This window comes from Haemaphysalis longicornis, unplaced genomic scaffold (genome assembly GCF_048455015.1).
Source record: "Haemaphysalis longicornis isolate Haplotype H1 unplaced genomic scaffold, Haemaphysalis longicornis Haplotype H1 scaffold_9, whole genome shotgun sequence".
NCBI lineage: Eukaryota > Metazoa > Arthropoda > Arachnida > Ixodida > Ixodidae > Haemaphysalis > Haemaphysalis longicornis.
In genome coordinates this window covers 55,970,581-55,987,371 of record NW_027526460.1, presented here as the reverse complement: position 1 = coordinate 55,987,371, position 16,791 = coordinate 55,970,581, and the positions used below count along the sequence as shown (strand labels likewise).

Sequence of the window (16,791 nt, the reverse complement as noted above, 5' to 3'; positions counted from 1 at the left end):
ATTTTGCCCACAGCTAGGTAATCCCTAGCATGTAATTTTGAAATGCGCTCACAACCCAGCCCTACCACCCCTCTCCACCCGTTCCTTTCCTGAGCTAGACGCTGTGACAAGCTGCCAACTCGAGGACCAAAGCGTGAAAGTGTGACACGGGGCAGGATAGCTAGGGCAACGCATGGATTCCCGGACTAGGGTTCCCATCTCACTTTCGAGCTCAATAAAATGCTTCTTTCTATTTCAGCCAGAACCGATCGTACAAAATGGTGTCCGAGTGCTCTAGCCAGGAGTTAGTCATGCGTGCGTGTGTATGCCATAAAGCGCGGCGAGTTTGCGCTTTATGGCAAACACATACGTTTGCGTGACGCGTGTTGTAACTGTGTGTAAATTCCGCAGGATGCCTGTGATTGCGCAGTGCGGATGTCAGATCATCGGCGTCCGTGTTCATAACTGGCTCGAGCAAGCGGGGTTCCCTTGCAGTGTGTGTGAACGCTTCTCTGCGATGCGTATGTGACATTTGTGAGAGGGGTCACAAGGGGCAGCGGCAAAAGTGAAGCGCCGTAGCAGACGACGCGCTTCGTACACACTCCCGCCGGCAGCGCCAACCGCCGACACTCTAGGGTTTTGCCTGGAAACTTCTTTCCTTGCTCGTGCGGCATTCCTTTCCTCCATGACCTTGACCTTGATTCACGACCTTGATTCACACTCCGGCATAACGACGTTGCCTGCCAACTACTTTCTTGGTCACGCGGAATACTTTCGCAGTCCCCTCAAATGGCAGGCCTCGCACACGACCGACGCTATTTTACGATTTGGGAAACCTAACGTCAGTAAACCATGTTTCAACATGAACCCAGCGCTCTCGCGCTATAAGCTTCACAGAGAAACTAAAAGCAATCATCGTTTTCCGGCTGTGTGTCACCACCAGTGGGCGCTACACGCACATCTCCACACACACCAAAAAAATAAACTGAATATCCAGGGCATCCCAATGTATCCAGAAGGTCAGATGATTCTGTCAAGGGCGGCACGACAGCTACAGGCACCTTTCCGTTACCGCGACACGTTGATGTAGCTCGGCACAGATTTCTGATGGGGCACGCCGAAGCACAAACAACAGCGACAGGAAATGCAGAGGCGTGCATTCCGTATCGGGACTATAATTCAACCCTTAAAGGCGTTCGGAAGACATAAATTTGGCTCGTTCAGGAGGCTACAGCGTGACTGTATCAGGAGCCAGCGAAGAACGTCCTTTGATCTTTGCCGCGCGCAAAGATATAACGACATTTCTTCCCAAAATTAAAGAGCTTAAGTCGTGGCTGTTGGTCGCTCTCTCACCGCATCCATCCGCCGATGAAGCAACACATTTATTTATTTATTTGCCGAGTGATTGATTAATAGACGAAAGTTTGTTAAACGTGCTAAACGTTACTTGGGGCGAGCATCCTGCGCTCATGCTCGCGTATATATTCAGCTGTTCGCTCCTGGCGACTTATTTTATGCAAGGCATTATCCATTCTGTATAACACAGGCACATACATTACTTTCATCTGATAATATTCGGTAAAGGTGTGTTAGCAGAATTCCGTAAGAAATCGCGAAGGGTGCATCAGTGAACCGTCATTATCACTTTTTAGCAATGAACATCATTTTTTAGACAGCATGCGGTAGGCGGGATCTTAGTATTGTAGTGTTGTTATCGCTTTTACTATCTGCCTTTATGGTTTTATGTTATGTTAGAAACCTATTTAAGGCATCTTCTTTTCCTACAAATAAATGGTTTAGTTGTGCATTGTTTGTCTTACTTCCTCTGTGTGTCCAGTTAGCACAAATTTCGTAATTCATAGCAGAATTCCCGCCTAATGGAATTTATCGTAGCATTATGCCCTTCTTTATACATAGCTTAAAAATTACTGAATGAAATAGCGTGCTAAATCGTATTTAAATTGGCTTGTTGGATAAACAGACAGAGCCCAATTTCACGCGTAAAAGTTATGCACTAACACATTATTCATTGCACTGCGTTTCGGAAAATAGGCTCTAAACTGTAGAAGGCCAAGCGCCATCACTCTAGTGACATACTACATCCAATTCTAGCGTTTGTGCATCCGGAGCGGGAGATACTTTCACGTAAGGCCATATTCACGTTAACGCTATGCAGCTTGAAAGGACACAAGCGGAGGAACCGACCGCAGACGGCAGTCAAGCAGCTCACATTCTCCCCGACGCAGCCACGGTCATATTACAGGCCTTCGAAATAATCACGGGTGCTTCAAACGTTGTACGTACTCATTTGGGCTACGACATGGCCCTATGCCGTCCTTACAGTCACCATGTCACCACACCTCCTATAGTGTTCCAACTCCAGCACAGGGTTTGAGGTATGCGTCGCCAAAGTTCCCTGAGCTCGCGATAGTAACGCATGTAACTCGGGCACCAGATCGACTCAGGGACTCGAAAAATAACTAGCGATGAAAGAATGAGCGAACTGCGTCTGATTAGACAGCGCTAAAAAAAGTGGTCCTGGATAATGGCGGACGATGGTCACCAATCCAGCATTCATTCGTGACAGCGTTTGTATCTCGTGTGACGTCAATCCCCGTTCGCTCAGATCGTAACGCCCGAAATCGCTTTTTAGACTTAAATAAGTTATCAAAATCAGTTATCTGCCCATATATCGTCTACCTCCCCCTCCAATGTACAGGGGAGATTAGAAGAAATATGAACAACGGATCACACAGCCTCCGACGCATGCCGCACCGTCTGGCTGCACTGTCAGTAAACTGCGCGCATGCGTAGTTCTTTCAGAGTGTTTTAGAGTGTGGCCTACTGTTAGGAGAAATGCTTGATAAAGAAGCGACGCCGGTTATTTATTTTGAGGCGTCTTTTTATACTCTGTCACCGCTGAGCGTCATGTTATCTAGTACATTGGGGAGCCAAGCGCGCAGTAGGCTGATTGCAGCCAGCATGATGCCCTTCAACGACCATCCTGCTCAGTGGCGACGCAGCGTGAAAAGGCGCCTCAAAATAGAAGACCGGCGCCGCTTCCTGATCAAGCATGTCCCATAAATGTAGGCCACACTTTCAAACGCTCTCGAAGAAGTGCGCATGCGCGAAGTTTACTGACCTTGCAGCCAGATGGTGCAGCATGCATTGTAGGCTGTGCGCTCCGTTGTTTGCATTTCTTTTAATTTCCCCTGTGAGTGCCTCCGCCTAAATAAAACGAAATAAAAAACAAGAAATAAGTTACTCGTATCCAGCACTGCTGGGGCAACAGCCCCAAACATTATTTAGCGTCCAGCTACGCTGAAAAAAGGCTTACGTTGACCCCATTGTCATGCAGATACACACCAACTGGTGTATGGCTCACCAAGACAAAGGCTGACAAGGAGGCAAGTACACAGGCCTCCTCGGCGTGTCCCAGGGGGTCGCATGGCGGACGGCCACTGTATACGTAATTCCCGCCAGGTGCCGAACGCCCACATCACTCTGGCCTCTCCCTCTCTCGCTGTCACCCTCCCCTCTCGTTCGGCTTCAAGCCCCCATCCGTCAGCTAGGAGCTGCCGCAGCGGAGTCGGCCTGGGCTGCCGGAACAGACAACAGCTGCCCGTGAGGCGCAGGTAAGAAAAAAAGCGAAAATCGATATCCGACACATGCTCGGCGTATTCTAATTCATGGCGGGGCCGATCACGACCCTCGGCCGCCCCTCGACAGGAGCTCGCGGAAAGGAGAGGCGCGTTACTCACGTACTGCTTACAAGTGTTACGGCCAGTGAACAAACACACCGGGTGCTAAATAGCTGAGCTGATGCCCCTAACACGACACTAGCTAATAACGCCTGTCGTCCTAGAAGATGGCCGTGTGCGGAGAAATCGTTGTGCGGGACCTCGCCAAAAAATTCATCCGATAATTCTAGGGTTGTACAGTTAAGCCTGGGCGTAACGAAGTTGAAGAAAGTTCGCAATTTTTCGTTACATCCAGGTTTTCGTTACATGCAGGTTTCGAGTTATGGGTCGCGGCAATGAAGCAGAAACGAAGCCAAAATGCTAGACATGAGTGAAGCTGAACTCACCCTTCATAAATTTATTTCACAGGGAAAAACTGCGTGAGTTGCTCCTCCTCCTTTCGCACAAGCTTAGGCACTGCACGGCGCTCCAAAGAAGCAAAGTCACTTACCCCCATATGAACACACGTAACATAAGTATCAGACGTTAAATCAGCATTCGACTCAGTTTATCACGATGCCATACTAGCATCCCTTATTGAACTTGGAATAGGCGGAAGATTATACGCATATTTCAAATTACCTTGAAGGACGAAAACCCTTCATGTGCACGGCAGAAGGCCCAACATCATATCCTGAAATAAAAAGAGGAGTACCCCAAGGAGCTGTATTAAGCCCTTTACTGTTTAATCTCACGCTCACTCACCTGAAGCGTGTTCTCCCCCGTGGCGTCAAGATCACTCTCTATGCGGACGACATCTGTATTTGGAGTGCATCAAAATCCCGGAGGGTAACGCAAAACAAACTTCAGAAGGTGCTTGCAAAAATATCTGCATACCTAGTGCCCAAAGGACTCCATCTTTCCTCAGAAAAAAGCGTCGCCATGGCATTCGCTCGAAAATGCATGGATAGATATCCTTAAATCCTGGGTGGCCCGCCTCTGCATTACGGACGGTCCCAAAGATATCTTGGTATTCTCTCAGACGGAGACCTTTCTTGGGCCCCTGAAGTGCAGAGGCTACGGAAGCGAATCTTAACTGCATCGCAAATTATTGGGTATCTTGCGGGCAGCCACTGGGGCAGCGATTGTCGCTCCATGGTCTTGCTGTTCTAGGCGTATGTGGATGGCGTGTTGTGCTATAGCCTTACTGTCCTGCTGCAACTGACACCTACAAGCAAAAGACAGCTGGAGGCGGCGAGGAATAACTGCCTCAGAAAATGCCTCGGACTTCCTAAAGGCTCGTCGTGTTCTGGGACAACTGCTGAAGCCTGTTGCCTCCCCTTGGACGTGCTACGGCTCCAAGAAACGCTCCGCGTTCATTTGAGGCATACGCTGCATGCAAGAACCCATTTCCTGTCCCGTATTGCTGTTCAGAATCCTAATTCTAGCTTTGGACAAACAATAAAAAGTATTAATGTTTCAATTCCACCTCAAGCACCACCTACCATGCCACGGAACTTCCCGCCCTGGAATCTGACGCTTCTCCGGATAAAATCATTCATACCTGGAATTGATTAAAAAAACATATACCTCAAATTGGCCTACTGCAGATGACGCTTGCACATATTAACCGATTTTACTCTGCAACAACTTACATTTATACCGGTGGATCGGCAAAACCTGAATCCAGCTCCTCGGGAATTTGTATTCCATCAAAAGAAAAAGCATTATCATATCGCCTTGAGCGACCGACTTCGCCTGCGTCGGCGGAGCTATATGGGATTAGAGAAGCACTTAGATACATTCTACGCCAGCCGCCGACATGTTGGACCGTTTTCTCTGATTTAAGGGCAGCAGTTCAAAGTTTACAATGCGCTAGCTGCTTCAGCTTTCACGAACATGTCCACCGCACCATCTCGCATACGTCGCTGGACATCGCGTTACCTTCCAGTGGCTTCCAGACCACAGCGGCATCATGGGAAACGAGAAAGCGGACGAGGCTGCACGCAGGGGCCTACAAATGAGAAAAAGAAAAAATTTTCTTCACGAAGCATGATGCCGCCACAATGGCAAATGCACTAGCTCTGTCGGAAAGGAACCGTTTATGGTCCTTGCCGCAGTATCATTACGGTTTTTTACATTCCATAAACCCATATGTCAGAATGCGGCTGCCAGAACGTCTACCCCGCCAGTTGGAGACGTTCTTCCATAGGGTTCGTCTTAATGCAGCACTAACAGATTCCTATCTACATCGGATTGGCCAGACATCAAGCCCATATTGCGATAATGGTGGTTCAATTGAAGCGGCTGAACATATATTACTGGAGTGCTCTGCTTATGCCTATTAAAGGTGCCATTTACAACATAAAATTGATTGCCTCCACCCTGTACCATTGACACTAAGATTGGTACTTGGACCATGGCCCTCTCCCTCCGCTCAGCGAAAAAACCCTGTCCGCGTTTCAAATTTTTTCAGGACATTGGTGTGTCAACGAAATTGTAGTCGTTCTTTAACTTGAAGAAGCTTTGAACTCAGCATCCTGAAGAAGGACCGTATTTTATTTTATTTTCTTACTACTACTCTCTTCTCCTTTACTACACCTACTACCATTTCCCCTCTCTTCCTCTCCCCGCAGAGTAGCATGTATGCGAACTGATGTCGGCAGACCTCTCTGCATTTTCCTCTTTAATAAAGATTCTCTCTATCTCTCTAAGTATCACTTCCACCCCGCTCTACTGACAACCCCCAACACCTCACGACGTCTTTAAAAGAATAAGAAAACTCCCTGTGCCCACCAGTACAAAGGACTTCTTCCGCCTTCACATGTGAGTTCTGCCGACGAAGGCGCGTTTGGAGGATAGGGGTTTCTTCCTCTATGGCACGCGGGGTGCCTTCTTTGCGGAAAACGGGAAACGGCAGAGCCTTCCTCATTGGATGTAACACCACAGCCGTCTTCTGGGACTAGCCACGGACTGCCTTCACTGAGCGATGGGACCTGTCGTGGTCAGACCTTCGGCGCCTGAGTGGACCCGTAGGGAACGAAGCGCTTCGAGACTGCGTGCTCGTCATTGGGCTCCACTCTCTGTGGAGGGCTAGAGTGAGCGCAGTGGAGTGCGCTAAAGGCCCCAAGCCTGCCTGGCGGCACTTTACGGCAAAGGTTGAATGGACCATGAGCGCTATGGGGGAACTAGATGCCGACACAGAGTTTCGCAGCTCACCGCAAAAGGGTTGCCAAGCCCTGCAGAACTTCAAAGAAAAAGAAATGGATCGCTGGCAACGGCTGTGACTCATGGGTGGTCCTACCATTACGGTTTCACAACGTTGTTCTCCACTGATCAGGCATCCGTTACATCAACCCATCGTATACACCCGCATGTGAACAAGGTACTTTCTCAGCATTCTCTGTTCTGTCCTTTTGATTTCACAGCGTTTGGCACCGACATAGTTTTCTGTTTGTCCCCTGTGTTGCACCTGCAGTCTTTTGCGTTGTGTATTTTGTGACTAAGCGAAGACTCAATGCAAGGTGTCCAAATTCAGGCTACGTCGCGACAGTACTCACGTGTGCCGTCGTCAACGCCTCGTGCGTGTCAGTGTATCATGTATATATGTACATCTGTGTAAATAAATGTTTCGTTACAAAAAAAGGTGGTGCAGCGGTAATGCACGCGTTTTTTGTTGCAAAGGTTGGTGGTTCGGTCCTCACTGGGTCGTTTTATTTATTGCCAAAAACGCATTTGACGGTGCTTATTGACGGTGCTTTTACATTAGTATATTAAAACAGCCAAAACTAGGTTGATTTATTCAATGGTAAAGCCCTCCAGATATTGCCATAGAAGATAACATTTACGGTTATGTTTCTTCGCGTTTTAAAAAAGCAAGAAAACAGAAGCAGAAATCAACTAATTTTGTTGCGTATCGCAGTGTCTCAGACGCCCGTACGTGGTTCACCGCGTACCGCAGGACTCATCTGTGAACACAGGATTCACCGCGTAGCGTTTGAGCGCGAATTGCTGGACTATTAGCTATGCCGAAAGAAGCCTGAATTGTAAAGCTTACGGAAGGGCCAGGGCTACTTCCCGGCTTAAAAACGCGTTTATCATTAACGAGCCACAAAAGAAAAATACTATTTCTGGATTTCGGATGCCGAACGAACTAATCAAGATCACAGTGTAAACATTACGCGCATATATGTCATAGACGTGTAGATGGCGAGATCTGGGTTTTGTCAGAATCGGGGTAAAACCAGGAAAAGCGTTCAATAATAAATTTTCCGGATGTTCGCTTACCCTGAATACACGGAATGAGGAGGCATTCTGGAGTGCAAGTGGACGTGTTTTTCTGGGGCGCGCGGATTGACGAATCCCAAGGGACCGCGCTACAGTAATCACACTAGCACATAACACTCATTAAGGGGGCGCACGACAATTACACTACGTGATTATGAGAACAGCATGAGGATCCGTGTGTTATCGCTAAATTAGGTGTGCAAACTACCGTGTTTCTTCTGATACATTTTTTTTAACAAAGGCAGGCAATGTGGCCAAAATATTCTAACTCACTTCCGTGTTCTTGAGCAGAATGGGTTTGCTCGGCGCAACAAAATCGCGAATCTTTTTCAAACGCATCCGTTGCCCCTGCCCCGCTAACACTTCGACAGGCCACCCGTATGAAATTGTGATGAAATTGCGCGTTTCTTCTGAAGTCAACTTTTGGTGAGAGCTACCGAGGCAGAGAGAGAACAAACTTTATTGAGAGCATCAAAACGTGGTGTGCAGTCCTCACTTTAAGACTCATTTGAAAACTCCTACCACAACGGCCCTTTTCAACATCCGAAAGAGGGTGTCAGGAACGGAGATGGACAGTTCCTTCCCCTACTGCTCACGGTAAGGGTGAGATATTCTTCCATATCTAAAGAGCGATGCATTTGTGGCTGCTGTACGAGTTAGCCGGGTAACAAAGCGATTTGGCAGATCCACGCGTATTTATACATTAGAAGGCCGCTGCTAGAAGATAAGAATTAAGAAAATAAAACACACAAAACTCCGTATCTTGCCTATTCAATATTTAGAGCGCCGGGAAAATCCAGTTTTCTCGAGGAAAATAAATAATCCCGAAAGAAAGGTCCCCTCAAATGGAACTGAAAAATAAACTGCAAGAGCGAAAAACACAAGAAAAAAAAAGAACACCAGATTTTCTCTTGCCCTTCGAATACGCTTCCACGCGATTGCAGTTAAACTTGCCTGTTTCCTGCAGTAACCCTTGTCACAAATCTTTGCCCTCGCTTGGGCCAGTGATCAGAGAGTTTGTATGAGCCAATAGCGGCCTTATGACCGCACATTACGGATGATAAATTAGCGTGTCCCATGCTCAGCCAGATGTAGAGAGACAGCGAGAGAAAGAAAGAAACAGAGAAAGGGTGAGAGTAAGATTTAAAAAAAAACACTCAAGTGGATTTCTTTCATTTAGATTAAGGCTTGCTGAGGGGTTCGCTTAAATATGTAAGCTGACCACGAAAAAAAACGGGAGCAACTGCACCAAAAACACTTGAATCGAGCACGCTAATCGGTACTCTCATTCGCATCAGAATTTAAGTGCCACACTAAGCTCACATTCACTCACAGAACACTTGCCGCGGACACTTGATGCGGGAAAGTTTGTCCCGTACCAATCTTTATTTCAGTAGAATACTGCTAGGCTTCTAAAACTAATTTATTTTGACGGGTGAGGGTAAGGTTGTGCGAAGTCAGAGCGATGTTTTGCATCGTTATTCCACTGAATGGCAAGCCATCTGCAAAGGTAAAAAAAGTTTCACTTCAGAATTGTGCCACCGTTTCAAAGTACAGAATTATTTTGTCTTAATGTAAAGGGTTTTTGAAAATAATTCTAAAGTGAAAAGTTAAAAAAATCTTGCTCAAGTTGAGACGCTACTCGTGGTTTACGTATTCTTTGGAGACATTTTCATTTTATCTACTTCGCATAAGGCGGAGCTTTTAGGTACACGCTTCTTTTGGAACAAAATTTCAGGATTTCATCTTCTTTGGAGCGACAAATGTGGATTACTGTGACAGTGTCTTTTCTAATACAGTATGTGCAACAACATAAGCAATCAATAATTACTTATTACTAATGCTTTTGTTTTCTGTGGTAGCATAACGTTACAACCAACCGCTACCTACCATCTCGCCTCCCACATTTCTTTCCACCACATATTTTAGCCTGACTTCCCATAGTCCTGGTCGAGCTGGGGCGCTCCTCCTGACAATCTATGGGCCGCCCTGTGGTCCCGGCTGGCTAGCCGCCCACATCGAAGCACTCTGCGCACTCCTGCCAAGCCTGCCACAAGGACCGTGGAACACCCCCATCCTCTAAATATGCACAGGAATGTCGCGGATCGGACCTGAGTCACTAAAATAAATTTTATTCTATATCTCTTTCCTACGTACTCTTCTCCCACTTGACATAGAGTATTTCCGCAATACTACCGCCAACCACGTGATTGACGAGAGATTGAAGGCCCACCTTTAATGCAGCCGAGGTAATGCACTCTACAAGCTCTTCCATCTGCGCATTCGAAATTGGGAAAAACGTTAAAAACATCAAGAATAGTCGTAACCTCAAATAAGAGGATATGCAAACAGTGCGGGATGAAAGTTTTGCACAACCATTTTATGTTCAAAGCAGCAACCGTGCGTTATAAACTGGTTCCCACAACGGGAACAGCCCACTTTCAATGTTTAACCGCCATGTGAGCAGGAACATGCGATACCTGCGCATTTAGGTGCGAAAAAAGATGGCCGATAAGAAGAAGGGTACGTGACATAACTTTTTTATCGTCCGATGATAGAAATTAGCAATAAAATCTGGGTCACGCTGCACAAAAGCTTCTTTTGCCAAGCGGTTAGCTAAAATGAAACTTCTGTCGTAAAGCAAATCTCAAATATTGCTGTTGAGTAATTTCTCGTTCAGACCCTGTAGAACTCCTACCACGCTGGTTTTATAAGGTTAGACGAAAACAAAGGTCGGTTCCGTGAAAAGATGTGAGGCGTTTTCAAATGCAAGGGAGGTGGAACAGCGATTAACACTCCAAGAAATTGCCTCAGGTGGGCTTTACCGCAAGGCTCTACAACAGCCAATCGGCGTGACCAAGTGCGCGATGCTTGTAAAGCGTACAACAGCGCAAAGCGTGCATTTGCAATATTTTCTCTGTGCAGACTTCATTCTTTTTACTTAATCGCATGTTTAACCTCGTCATTCACCAACTTCGCACACAGATTGGCAGTTCTGGAGCGTTGCGGTGAAGTCCACCTGCGGCAATGTCTTATTGTGTAACCACGACAGAGAAAACTGTATCCTGATTAGGGAAGACAAACGATGGCGATGATGGTGACCCCGACTGAAAGTATATTTTATTATGTTGTGATGATGATAAACTACACTTGCCTTCTTGAAGCAGCTGCAGCCCATCAAATCGACTGCAAATTCCCAGATGAAGTTATTCATGTGACGGAACCTCTTGTCCATGTACTTGGCGATGCCTTCCTTGTTGCATACGCCATTCACAGACTGGAAAATGCACGAAACAGGCCGTGTAACACGATACGTGGCCAACATAATCTTAAAATGAGCTGACTGGCTAGCGTGATGGTGAATTGGGCGAAGTACGGAAAAGGGGAATACATATCAGGCAGCCGCGATTTCTAATCGGTGGTATTTTTGTGTGGACACTCGCAGACAAACTTCAGACTTGAGTCTGACTCACGACAATCGCATAAAATGTATACTACATTGAGTTAATGCGATTGTTTGCAACTGTCCAGTCTGCGAACGCTGGAACAACTTCACCAATCTGCCAGTCCTGCTGCTTGTCTTCCTGGCATTACACAGGAGGGGGAAGAAAAAAAACTCAATGAGAGCGTAAGATGAAAATAAAAATGGTGCTACAAAGGAATACATGGTTGCTTAGCGCACATCTGCAGCACCGGCCAAATAAAAGATGGTTTATGGTGCAGTAGGTAAATATAAAAACAGCCTATATTACGGCCACGGATCAATCACTGTGTTGGTAGGCTGCAGCGATGAATGAAGAGCTGTAGCATGCAAATCACGAAATGTTTTGGTCTTGGGATAATTCATTTCATAGCACTCACAAGTGTATGTAGAAAAATTATTTGTGCCCGAAGGGGGAACTAACAGAGTAAGGCTTTACAATGTCTATGTTTACTAGAGGGTTGGAGTTCATTATCTATACAACCATATATTATCTTACGTTGGTATGATCAAAAGCAACCAACCCATTTCGTCGAAGTAAATGCGACTGGGAGAGGGGAGCAGAATTCGTAGATTTATACACAGAGATAAACCTGGCCATTGTACAATAACTACAGTAATACTATTTTGTACATTTGTAGATATCCTTTAAGTGCGCGTACAGCAGACTGGCCTGCGAGGTAAAAGCGTGGTCCTGAGGTCACAAAACAATCTCAGCTCAGTGTACTCACAATTCCTGTTGCATCGGTGAAACAAACTCGCATCTGGAAGCAAAATAAAAACGGGTAACATTACGCAGTCGACACGGCTAGTTCCATTATTTTAATACATTTCGACAGTAAAAAAAAATAAAGGAAGCTCACACTAACGCGTAAGACTTGAAGGTAGCGAAGTATACGCAACCTTCACGACCGTCACGACGGTTTAAGTCCACGATTGCAGCCGATTTCTTCTGCCTCGCTGCCGCAACAGCATTTACTCCGTCTTAGTAGCTATAAGCAGGAAATCGGAGAAGCAGGACGAACGAATAGAACATGCACACTTAAACTAGGCACCCGCAGAAGCAACGTGTACACTATCACGTGTTCTGTATCGAGCACGGGACGTGATGCCTCTCCCTACAGTTACAGCCCGGTGATTAAGCCGTTTGACTCTCAGGGACTAACTCAAGGTCGTAGCAAAGTGGGTAAGACGACTGACTCAAACACTGTTGATCTACCAGACGCAGGTTCGAATCGTGCCGGTAACCCTGTCCCACTGAGTTTTGGGAAACACCGGAATAAACGAATTTCTAAACGGCTTCGCTGCTAATACAAGATAAGGACGACGAAGTTGCAAACAGCGCGTTCCTTGGACAGAAGGGCTAAGCACATGTGCGGAGAGCGACGCGTTACCGCGCGCGTTGTTTCTCTCCCCAAAACCGGGCCTGTAGCCTTCATGCGTGTTCATGACCACTGCCTGGCCGGTTTCCGGAGCGGGGGAACGCGTGCGAAAATGCTTTGTTCTCCGTACATGTGCTTGGCCCTTTTCTGCAAATTTTACTCAGGACACGTGACATATGAAGCGATCACTCTGTGTCTCACGTGTCCAAAGTAACATTTTCAGTTGAAGTAGTTGGAGTTTAGCTAAATTTTCTCCCGCATATTTCCAGCCACTCCTATTCTACGACGTCCGAATGCACTCCTTGCCAAAGAATGTTCATATTTTATCCCTCCATGGATCCATGGAGACATTTTATCTTCCCGTACTTCTTGTCCCTTCCATCGGTAGCCTCTCTGTTACCCGAATGGTACATTTGTGGTCAACTCTCAGCATTACACGCCCGTTCCAAGTAGACTCAATTTTAGCTATGTCTTGCTCCCGAGTTTGTTCCCTAGTTCAAGACACTCATTCTCTATCCATAAGAGCTACTCTAATCGTTCTTTTCATGACTTCATTGGACAAACCTAACTTTCTTTCAAGATATGCAGTAAGGCGCTAATTACAGCCATCACTGGCAGTACGCACTCATTGTATAACATTACTTTCACTGGCACAGGCAACTTAGTGTTCACAACTTAGACTGCTTGCCGAATGCACCCTACAGTTCATTACTCTGGGACCTCTTTCTGTATTGACTATATTCTGGTGATGTACCATTCTGTAACGACAATAAAGTTCTGAAGTACATAATACTGCTGCTCCGAATTTCTTTCTAGTGGTTTGGATTAGTACTGACAACTTGTCCAGGGCAGTTATATTCGTCCACCTTTTGAAGCGTCTCATTACTCAGACTAAAGCTGAGGATTTTTGCATGTCAGTCCAACATTACTTCCCATTCCTCAATATCTCTCTTAACTGTAGGAAGAAGCCTCGCGAACCCTATGACAGCGCTTACTGGGTGCAGTTCCTCATGCATTATTAGCACCTGTTCCTGAGACTCACTGAACAAGACAACGTCATGCGCAAATTGAAGTGGCTCAGATATTCTCCCTTTAATTTTATGCCGGACTTCTCTTAATCATTTAACGTAAAGACCCCGTTTAGAGAGGCTGTAAGCAATTTTGGAGGGATGGGATAACCGTGCCCGACGCCATTCCTGATAAGGAGTTTTCCACTTTTCTGATGAATGATTATCTTGTCCCTGCGTCGCTTTGAAATGTCCTCCAAGATTCCTATGTGAATCTCATGTGCTCCGTAACTTCTCAATGCTTCCATTACTGCGGTGGTGCACAGCGAATCGAATGGTCGGCCGTAACTCGTGGTTTTAAATTAACCGTCGCCTTACCGTATGTATGTCGGTGTTTCCATTCGCGTAGCACGTGTTCATGATCTTCTTGTTCTGGAAACAAAAAATATAAGCAGTTACACGACACTGTGGCGTGTTTCGTAGCCGGCACGGTACAGGCATGCATGTGAGGAAAAAGATGAGAATATTCGTTAACTTTCTGATGATTGTCTATCCTGCGAACTGCGGTAGTAATTGCAGGAATTTCAATCATGCTTGGTTTCTTAAACAGCGCTAAATTATTTGTGCATGCGACACTATGACGGAGATTAAAGTTTGAATTCATACAGAGCTTCTGGCAAGCTGCAGGGGAAAACGGCCTAATTTTTGGACGAACGAAAAAAAAGGATTTTAACGCATTGAAGTAAAAAAAAAAAAGAACGAGCCTGAGGTGATCATGCTTGAACAGCGGTCTCCAGGCCGTTGTTAAAGTACCTTTGGGCCAACAGCAGCAATTCGCAAGACGGAGAGGATAAGCCGGTTAACTAAGGGCTTGTCCAGAGCGCTGTCCACAGCCTCGTACAGGAGTTGGAGCTTGAAGTCTGCGGAAAAAAATGACAGGTGGCAATGATCGGCTGTTCTACAACTTATAAATAACCTTTCTCAACAAAGCTCTAAAATACCAACTACGGGTACTAGCATTCCTTGGATACGGGACGGGGGAAGAAAGGCAGTAATTATCCGCAATCCCCAGAATCTGGAACTGCGGATAATTACTGTGAATGATTCGACAATTATTTGCTTGTTCTTTGCATTTTATGAGCTAAAGGATGCATTTTGATTGAGATTTTCAATGTTGCTAACTTATTTTAGTGTTTTTCTCTACGTTATGTCTTCGACCCCTACTGAGTTTGTCTGGCTCCTGTAAATACAAATAATCGGCCCAGCTTGAAGGCCAACAAACAAAAAGATCTGTACCGTAAGTCTTAAATTGTGATTCCATAATTGGTGGGAAAGCCTTAGAAATAGGAAAGGCCAACGTGGAGGCTGCGACTAACTGTTGGTAATAGAACGAGAGTCGGAGTAGACAGAATCTGAGCTAGCAAGTTCACAAGCACGTTAGGACAGTTTGTGGTGTAACAGGTAGGGATATGCATACATCAATCCTTGGATGAACTGAGCAGTTTTGACCCTATGTATAATTCAAGTCAAGCATCGGAAGTCTAGTTATGGTAAGGTCTGTTTAGTTAATCATATTCAATGGAATTCACCTCGTGCTACACCCGCGTGTCACTGGAACCTCGGGGCTCTTAGTTCGCCGAGACGTCTTGATGTTCTGGCTGCGATTGCACCAGCGAGACACTCGTTAACAAATTGTTCGTTTTCGAATGCTTTTGCCAATTTTTCTCATTTCGCCGGAAAGCGAGAGCTGCTGCATTAGACTAACGTGTGTCTATTGCACCACACATTTTGTTCCCTCTTGTCGGCATTCCCGCTCTAAGTCCCTTTTTTCTCGGTTCAAAGACTCGTTCCTAATTTCCAGGAACATCAGATCATTGCCATCTACGGCGTACCATGAGGTCATGGAGATTCAACAGTTTAAAACGTAACTAATGTATCGTGTGGGCCATATTTCAAGATGGTATTTTGCCTCCTTGACCAAATGCCCACAAAAAGCATGTCTGTTGGATAGCAAGTGTATCAAAGTCAAATTTGTGACGCTGAAATCTCGAGTGTTTTAGGCTTGTCGCTGTACCACTGGAGATAATAATCAGTGAAAGTCTGAGTGAAAATTCACAACCGGAAAACGCATTCACACTTAGTTTAGAATTAAGCAGTGTTGGCATTGAGGCTAACGCACTTTGTTTCTATGTTTCCACGAGTATTCCGAAAGTAAAACTTCTCCTAAAAAACTGCGTTGGCCTTATAAGTTACCAGAATATTGGATACGTCGTTCGGGTATACGTTGCTTGAAATAAGATAACCGAAAATCTTCACATTTCTTTTAGCACTAAGTGAAGCAAGACGGTTCACTCTGCGAAAGTCGCAGAGTCAACAGGTGGTTTTCATACTAGGGTTCAGATTTTTTCTCTAACTAAGAAAAACAATTTCAGCTTCTAGTTTGTATGTACGCAATACTCGGTTGAAAATTCATCACCCAAGGGATTGGCGATGGGAAGAAGCCTGGTCACTTCGTCTTACCCAATTCATTCTCACAAGTAGCACCGGCAATCACGAGGGCAACCACGACCAACTTCCACACTCCCTTCGCCATTTCGAATGTTCCCGAGAAGAGCGATATATCCCTGCGCATCTGCCGTGGCGGACGTGCCCCTTTTCGTCTTCTGAGAAACACCTTCCAGACATGAAAGACACATTGCTACCGATTTGGGCAGACTCGTCCTATTTTGTCCGACGCATGCTGATGACGCCACCTACAGTGTTTGGGCAGCGGCTTCCAGTCTTCTTGGCAACACGTAGCAATGTTTGGCGGCTTTCGCTCGCACGCACATACCAGGCTCTATCTGCACGAGCGGCAGCTGAGAAGCCTCTGCATTCTGAAGGCATATCCGCTGTTCCATTTCTTTTTTTTACATTATTCAGTTTATTTGCGGACTTTTTCCTACGATTTAAATTGATGCTACCCGCTGTAGAGT

The 16,791-nt window shown here is 46.0% G+C and overlaps 1 protein-coding gene and 1 long non-coding RNA gene across 3 annotated transcripts in view; both read right to left on the bottom strand.

The window, feature by feature from the left end:
- LOC144152787 (uncharacterized) overlaps positions 1-2,538 on the bottom strand; it is a 36,241-nt gene extending 33,703 nt beyond the window's left edge. For both annotated transcript variants that reach the window (XR_013319226.1, XR_013319225.1), the window contains exon 1: positions 2,284-2,538. This is a non-coding gene — a long non-coding RNA (uncharacterized LOC144152787). The remainder of the gene's footprint in view (positions 1-2,283) is intronic.
- Positions 2,539-10,894: 8,356 nt separating this feature from the next.
- LOC144151787 (uncharacterized) lies at positions 10,895-16,545 on the bottom strand. Its single transcript, XM_077682922.1, has 5 exons — positions 16,337-16,545; positions 14,630-14,736; positions 14,195-14,248; positions 12,159-12,191; positions 10,895-11,223 (listed from the first exon to the last, which is right to left on the bottom strand). The coding sequence occupies exons 1-5, from the start codon at positions 16,446-16,448 to the stop codon at positions 10,909-10,911; spliced, it is 621 nt and encodes a 206-aa protein (XP_077539048.1). The 5' UTR covers positions 16,449-16,545; the 3' UTR covers positions 10,895-10,908.
- Positions 16,546-16,791: the final 246 nt, after the last annotated feature.

What these genes read in the sequence shown, in the direction of transcription:
- LOC144151787 (XM_077682922.1), bottom strand. Translation starts at nt 16,448, where the DNA reads ATGCGCAGGGATATATCGCTCTTCTCGGGAACATTCGAAATGGCGAAG. An exon ending in GAAACACCGACATACATACG is followed by an intron (nt 12,192 to 14,194) that starts GTAAGGCGACGG and finishes TTTTGCTTCCAG; the next exon opens with ATGCGAGTTTGTTTCACCGA. An exon ending in TCACCGATGCAACAGGAATT is followed by an intron (nt 11,224 to 12,158) that starts GTGAGTACACTG and finishes TGCATTTTCCAG; the next exon opens with TCTGTGAATGGCGTATGCAA.